Source organism: Papilio xuthus, unplaced genomic scaffold (assembly GCF_000836235.2).
Source record: "Papilio xuthus unplaced genomic scaffold, Pxut_1.1 DF826949.1, whole genome shotgun sequence".
NCBI classification, from domain to species: domain Eukaryota; kingdom Metazoa; phylum Arthropoda; class Insecta; order Lepidoptera; family Papilionidae; genus Papilio; species Papilio xuthus.
This window is the reverse complement of record NW_013531700.1, coordinates 701,350-709,016: the sequence shown is the minus strand read 5'-3', so window position 1 is coordinate 709,016 and position 7,667 is coordinate 701,350. Positions and strand designations below refer to the sequence as shown.

The window sequence follows — 7,667 nt, the reverse complement described above, 5'->3', positions numbered from 1 at the left end:
TGTATGTCATAATAATTGAAATTCATGGTTATTGAATAAGTGTATAATAAGTTAAACGAAATAGAAGATAAATAAGAGAAAGATTAATCAGTCATTTACTTATAATAGAATTTAAAACGGCTATGGCATTGTTTTCAGTATTCCTTGATCTTTTGTTTGAAGTTCTTTGTTCTGAAATTTTAACCAAAATTGGTTTCCCTTTGTTACTTTGCTAAGCAATTGTTCAATAAACAATTTTTTGTAAATATTTAAATTTATATTAAGTTATTTCTAAATTTCTAATTTAAAACTGATTATTCTAAAAGTTAAGAGATAATTAATCTTACTTCTTACTAATATTATAAATGCGAATGTTTAGAAGGAAGGATAGATGTTTGCTTGAAGGTATCTACAGAACGGCTGAAAACATCTCGCTGAAATTTGACAGAGATGTAGAACATAGTCTGGAAGAATACTTAGTCCACTTTTTAAGTTTTTTTTTATCCCGCGCGGACGGAGTCGCAGGCGACAGTTAGTTAGAAATAAAAATGCATGTTTTATAATAACTTATTTATTTTCTTTCGAGTTCGTTTTCTCATTGTTTGTTGTTTTCATAGATATTTTTGTTACACGGTGAGTTGTAAATAATTTAATTTGATATAACATGGATTATTGGAGATAAGAAAATAAAATTACTTCCTTCTGGTGTTCTGTAGCACCCATTGAGCACCAGTCTTGATGCCTTCCCAAGTTTCAACACCGGCTTGTTCAATAAAGTCAGGGTCTACCAAGAAACCGTTGATACTATTGTTTTGGTTTCTGTAAGCTGGCAATTCGTAAGTGTACGAAAGAGGAATACCAATAGCTTGGACGTAATCAGGAGCGCTACCAGACACTCTATAGAGGATCATGGCGACATTACCAACACGGTAGTTAGGTTTGGATTCCCATTTGACGGCATCAATAGCCTGTGCCATTCTTACACCGACTACGTTGAGGGTAAGAGCGTTGGCGGGCAGATCTCCGTTTCCATATCCGAAGAGGATCAAGCTGCCGAAGCTGTGGATATCAAGGAACAGCTCGATACGGTTCATGTTTCCAAGAACAATGTTACGGATGGCCAAGCTCTCGGGCTCAGAGAAAGGTCCAGGGCCGTGGAAGGTTTCGGAGCAAGGGTTGCTGCTAGATAGTGAGCCAAAGTTAAAATCGAAGTTGCGGTTAAGGTCAACGCCCTGGCATAAGTTTCCGATCATATGGCCAGTGGAGCGGTTCTTCCTCCAGAAACGAGTCTGAATAAAAAGAAATTTATATTATTTAAAACTTATCTTTAACACGTCACAAAAAAAAAACAAAAATATTTAAAAAAGCTTACATTGGTGTGACTGAACTCATATCCGTCGGGGTTAGCTATAGGTATGATGATCCAATCAATTTTATCTACCAAATCTCTGTCGGTGATGTCGACAACCAATTTCTCGATGGCGTAGAGGGTCGCTGGTAAAGTTACCCATTCACGGGCATGAAGCATGGACTGGACCAAGACAACGGGCTTGCTCAGATCCTAAAATAGAATATTACGATTAGAAATCAATTTTATTATGCACATTTTACATCAAAATTAAGTAGTAAAGTCTTTTTTTAACAAAAATCGCTTAATAGTAAACTTTCGCTGCTTTCTCATCATATTTAAAATCTTGGTCTTAAAAAAGGAGTAATAAAGTTGTGTTTATTCATAAATTTTGATGATAAGTATATTTGCACTGTCAGTGGATTTTGTAAGGTCTTAAGTGTATTGTATTACCTCGAAATTGGTGGTGGAAATCTTCAGGTATTTGATGTCACGATTTTCGAAACTCTTGCCAGCAGATTCAACAGTCACTGTTTCGTATTTCTCAGCCAGCTCGTCGAGGTATGCGTTGACCTTAAAAATTAATTAGAATATAAGAATAATCTTAATTAACTACATTCACAATTATAATACTAATAGTAGTTCAGGTATAGGGATAGACGGATGTTTGTTCGAAGGTATCTCCAACACCGCTAAATAATAAACCCCAAGAAACGTTTATCGCGATGAAAAATGGAGAGCAGAAAAAAAAGCAAGAATCACTTTAAAGACAAACAATCGACATTAATTTTCCCCCAATCTTGTCAGGTACGTATCTTGAATTTAGAGACCGCAACATCATTTTATTATAATGGATAGGTGAACTATAAGACCTCCAAGTCAAGGACAGTGTAGACATTGGGCGGGATTGAGAAGATACTTTCATTGCCAGAGGCCAAGGCCCATTGTCGGTCGCTGCGTTATTCTTGTTCGTTACTTTGGTATGTGAACCATACCTCAGCATAACGGTAGATCTTGTCCAAAGTAAGACGGCCGCTTCTGCTGCTGTTACGGGAAGCCGCTGATGCCAAAAGTTTCTCTTCCAGCTCAATCGCCCTATAACATAAAATTTATTTCTTTAACACTTTTGAAAATACTGCAACCACCTCGCCAAAGCCAGAAAATTAGCGACACTCACTCAATCTTATGATTATTAAGTAATAAATTTTAGGAGCTTATTTACTTGTCCGTAGACTAACTATCAAACTTCTGACTTTTAACCTAATACTGAAGACTTTATAAAAACATTGGCAATTAATAGTAATGAAGTATACTTACTCTCTTACGTTTCCAATTTGAAGTTCGTACTGCGCTCCAAGAGCAGCAACTTCAGTCTGGAACCGTTGACGCATGGGTCCGGGAACGAGTACCAAACCAGGCCTGGAGGGAGCGGCGTAAGACCACATGTCCAAGCCCAATTTGTTTTCTAATGCATAAACTTGTTCCGCCTGCTCCACATTGGCTACCTTAACTTGGTACACGACGGATCTAAAATAAAATTTTATAACAATTTTAGATATGATTTTAATAATAGAATGAGATTGTATATGGGTTAAGAAGACTGCGCGGCGTTGGTGTGTTGTCATCGATTCAACGCCGCACAGTCTCATAACGAGAAGATTAAAAGTTAATTTGCTAATCAAAACAATTGACGATCTTTTTTCAATTTAACAATAACATAGTCTACTTTATTACGTAGTATTTAAATAAAACTAACATTACTTAAATCTTACCCATCGTATTCCTCGTGTTTGGCAAGAGCCAAGCCGATAGAGAGTGCGAGCAGAAATGCAAATTTGTACATCTTGACCAACTTCTTTGGCCAACAATTCCCAAACTGAGCCAAACGCGGCAGCGACTTCGTTTTTATTATATTATCCCTAGGTACTTAAAGATAACTGTACAGTTGCTAAAATCAATAATCTATATGGATTAGAATAACATAGGATTATATTGTGGAGATAATGAATTTATAACACAATGATAATATAAGTAGAGCGTTTATTGCTTCCACAGGTGGCGAAAATATCATTACTTCTACAGGGATAGCAACCGATATTTAAATCTAATTAGTTACAAAAATGCAGGGCTGGTTTAAGCATTTTCGGCGCCCAGGGCGACATTTTAGGCGCCCATTGCAACATTTTTGAGGCGCCCCTTTTTGTGGTGCAGAAAAAAAATCTTCTAAAGATATGGCAGCTCACAGGCGCCCTTTTATATTCGACACTGGTGACTGCGGCGCCCACTAATGCCGGGTGCCCAGGGCGGTTGCCCTACCCTAAAACCGCTACTGGCAATAATTATAAAATCATTCTGTTAATTTCGTAATCACCAATCGAGCTACGACAGCTTATAATCAGTCTAGGCATATTGTAAACTGTCAGTAAAATGTGAATTGAGGAAATCTATACTAATATTATGAAGTGGAAGAGTTTGTTTGTTTGTTTAAACGCTCTAATCTCAGGAACTACTGGTCCGATTCGATTTTTTTTTTCGTTGGGTAGTCCATTTATAGAGAAATGCTTTAGGCTGTATAACATTACGCTGCGACCAATAGTTTTTTATAATTCCTCGCGGACGGAGTCGCGGGCGACAACTAGTCATTGATAATTTGACTTTGTAATTTCTTGACAGCTAGTAAACCGTAATAAACTTTTTTAATTAAATTAGTGACATCCGACAATTTTTTTACAATTATTTTTTGTCATATTTATTTCTTCTTAAATATAGCGTTTTAATAGGCACTATATCTTATTTATTTTCGAGTTGACTACAGTAATGCAGACAATTTCACGATAAGTATTAATCAATGAGGCAATTGTATAAAAGTCGCCTGTATAATATAATCCACGTCGGTATCTATAAATGACGGGTTAAAGGACAATTTATTATACATGAAAATTGATAAAAATTATATTTTTAGCACTAAAAATTTTTATTAAACAATTTTAGAAAAAAATCAAATACTTTTAAATTGTAACAATTTGTTTATTACGTGATTTTTTTTTAATTTGTTTACTTTTTTTTTAAAGCCACTGTGTCGGCTTAGAGTTTAAACTTACAGTGGCATCAAGTTCCAAAACTAAGTCAACTTTGAGATATTCCTTTGAACGTGTCAGTTTAAAAAATGTTACAATAGATAATGAGATTCATTTTGACGATTTATATCATAGTTACTTGTAGAAACACTTCATAGTAATTCTGGCATCAATCTTTATAAATAAAAAAATATTTGTGATTAAGGAAGTTTTCTAAAACCAAAATTCCCATTTCAAAAGTATTGTTATCTCGTGTTTTGTCAAAGATAATGACAGTGATGACGATATTTTATAAAGAAATTTGGTACCAGAAACCAAAGGTTAGATCGTTAGACGACTTTTCAATAATAAAAATTAGCTACTAATTATTTTATACTTAAAAGTTTTTAAGTCAATTTATATATTTTTGTCTATCATCTATCTTCTTATATATAGAGAGTTAGGTATATATATATATATTATTATATAAGTCGTTTTAGTTACACTATTTATAACTCAAGAACTGCTTTACCGATATGACTAAAAATTGGTGTGGAGGTAGCTTAGAACCAGGAGACGGACATAGGATAATTTTTTTTTTCCTACTAATATTATAAATGCGAATTTTTAGATGGATGTGATGTGGATGGATGGATGGGTGGGCTACATTAAGTTTTTTTATATATCCACGCGTACGGAGTCGCGGGCTACAGCTAGTGACTTATAAAGTTTTCCAATATTGGGGAAAAAAACTTTAGTTTAATTCTGGGAAGTATTACAAAATTAGAAATATTTCTCTAATCTAATGTAAACCGTCTCGTAGATAAGAGTTAATCTGTTTATAAGTGTTTTATGCGTAACATCCGCTACTTTTGATATGTGTCGTCTACTTATAATTATTCCTAGCGAGAGGCTCAGCAATCCAAGTGACTAGGCCATAGTCAAAAACAAGATGATGATGATATTACTTCACTTTTAACAGTGGTAGAGCCCGCTTTAACATCTTCGCACGAATCGGCCCGGCTCGCCCGGTGAAATACCACGACCACACAGAAGAAAGGCGTGAAGTGGAAGCTATTCCGCGTTTCGTCCGATGAGTGTGCGTCCCGGAGGCCTAATTTAGTCCTCTTTCCCTTCCCACCCTTTTTATTATAAGGAAAGGATGAGAAGTGGAAGTGGACTTTCCGTATGAGAGGATACATGGAGAGGGTAAATATTTTCTTTCAGTGCATTCTCTCCTCCGTCGATTAAAAGTAGGCAACGCGTATGCAATTGCGTGTGTCTATAGGCAACGGTGACTTCGCTATTTCAGCGATTTCAGTTGGCCGCTCGCTCGTTTGCCACCTTATGATATTAAAAAAAAAACATAAAACACAATTGGTACATGATTGGACATCGAAATTGACCCTTAAGCCGACGTTCTCTCTACCGCATCGGAGTTTGAGTGTCGGAGGCTTAAATTCTAGTCCTTTCTCACCTTTTTTCAAGGTGGATTAGGCGGAGATGGGATGTTCAGTAAATGGAAATGTCCTTAATCCGACGATTCTCATAATAATCTGTCACTGTAAAATTTTGTTCGGCAAAATCACTAAGATGTTTATTTGCTATTCATTATTTTATTGTTTGATTTGTTCTTATTTTTTTATTTGTATGAATACAATAGATTGGCTTAATGTCTATATCAAAATTTTTTACAATTGTCTGTTTTCAAGATGTAAACAATAAAATTTGTTTTATAATTATCAGCGATACACAATCGTGATACTTTCCTATAATTTTAAATAGCAGAACCGAATGTCTTAATCTTTGCTATTATATTTTACTTAGATTATAAAATACAAATACAATTTACAACAGTGAAAGTCTACACACATTTAATTTGGTTCTAGTTAGCAGTTTAGTCTCCGTCAGTTACTCTACCTTAGTATACCGCCAAGATGTTAACATTTTTAATGCTTCAGTAACTATGTTCTTTTTTTCTCATGTTACGAAATGCGATAGTTTTTAGTTTTAGGAATATTAGCTGTGTTTCTTGGTCTTTTAAATTTTTTACTCTTTTCTCAAAGATTATACCAGGATACGTTAACATTTAAATTGTTATGTAATTGTTTTTATCTGTTTTGATAGGACGTGTGATATTAAAGAAGATTGCGTATCATTTAAAAATATGTAGACTATAAAACAGAATACATTTTATTTAAATACCATTATACAAGCAATTACATTATGCCAATAAAAATATTAATGTTTGTTCCTTCTAGAATTTTCTAGAACCCATCTTGCACCAACTTTAATACCTTCCCAAGTTTCATAGCCAGCTTGTTCAATATAATCCGGATCTACCAGAGTACCAGTAAGACTATTATTTTCATTTCTATGTGCTGGCATTTCATGGATATAAGAAAGTGGTACACCTATCCCTTGAACGTAATCCATTGCTGTTCCTGATACATTCGCAAATGTCAAAGCTATGTTACCAACACTGTAATTCGGTTTTGAAGGCCATTTGACAGCATCAATAGCTTGAGCTATTCTTACAGCTACTAAATGTATAGTCAAACCATTAGGTGGAAGAATACCATCACCGTAGCCGTAGAGAATAATGCTACCATGACTGTGGACATCAAAATATAGCTCCAAACGGTTCGAGTGCTCCAGGACAATGCTGCGGACGGCCTGACTCTCCGGTTCAGAGAAAGGACCTTTGCCATGGTACGCTTCGGAGCAAGCAATATCACTAGACCATAAGCCAAAATTGTAGCCAAAGTTGCGATTGAGATCAACGCCAACGCATAAGTTAGTAATGGTGTGGCCAGTTGAACGATTCTTCCTCCAGAAACGGAGCTGAAAAAAAAATATCAAGACAAATGTTGAGTCTTACTGCACGTTAGTGCGAATAACTATCAAGTTTGTATTTTTGAGGCAAAGGCTTATCTTGTTTCCTTGTTTACGATAAATGCAATCTAATTCTATTCCGAAGTTAGATACTTAACATATAAAGATAAATTATATTAGAAATGTAAATTAAAATATTAACCACTTACATGTTCATGGCTGAATTCATATCCATCGGGATTGGCGATGGGTAAAATGATCCAGTCAATGTTGTCAACCAAATTTTTATCCGTGATATCAATAACTAGTTTCTCGATGGCATATAAAGTAACTGGTAAGGTTACCCATTCGCGTGCGTGTAGCAAAGATTGTAACATTATAACTGGCTTATTGGTATCCTGAAACATCGAGAGGCAGATAACATCTTAGCGTGCTCTATTTTACTGTCT

At 35.2% G+C, this 7,667-nt stretch overlaps 2 protein-coding genes across 2 annotated transcripts in view; both read right to left on the bottom strand.

Annotated features, from left to right (window-relative positions):
• Nucleotides 1–600: 600 nt before the first annotated feature.
• LOC106120771 (carboxypeptidase B-like) lies at nucleotides 601–3,221 on the bottom strand. Its single transcript, XM_013316198.1, has 6 exons — nucleotides 3,100–3,221; nucleotides 2,645–2,854; nucleotides 2,323–2,422; nucleotides 1,781–1,900; nucleotides 1,352–1,540; nucleotides 601–1,268 (listed from the first exon to the last, which is right to left on the bottom strand). Exons 1-6 carry the CDS (start codon nucleotides 3,168–3,170, stop codon nucleotides 672–674), a joined length of 1,287 nt encoding a protein of 428 aa, XP_013171652.1. The 5' UTR covers nucleotides 3,171–3,221; the 3' UTR covers nucleotides 601–671.
• Nucleotides 3,222–6,581: 3,360 nt separating this feature from the next.
• LOC106120572 (carboxypeptidase B-like) overlaps nucleotides 6,582–7,667 on the bottom strand; it is a 2,550-nt gene continuing 1,464 nt past the window's right edge. Inside the window, exons 3-4 of the mRNA XM_013315924.1 lie at nucleotides 7,428–7,616; nucleotides 6,582–7,227 (exon numbers count right to left, since the gene is read on the bottom strand). Coding sequence (XP_013171378.1) covers nucleotides 6,625–7,227; nucleotides 7,428–7,616 — 792 coding nt within the window. The 3' untranslated portion in view covers nucleotides 6,582–6,624. The remainder of the gene's footprint in view (nucleotides 7,228–7,427; nucleotides 7,617–7,667) is intronic.

Excerpts from the sequence above, each read along its gene's own strand:
- LOC106120771 (XM_013316198.1), bottom strand. The coding sequence starts at position 3,170 with ATGTACAAATTTGCATTTCTGCTCGCACTCTCTATCGGCTTGGCTCTT. Across the intron at positions 1,541-1,780 it reads TTTCCACCACCAATTTCGAG|GATCTGAGCAAGCCCGTTGT; the intron begins GTAATACAATAC and ends ATTCTATTTTAG. Across the intron at positions 1,269-1,351 it reads ATGAGTTCAGTCACACCAAT|ACTCGTTTCTGGAGGAAGAA; the intron begins GTAAGCTTTTTT and ends CTTTTTATTCAG.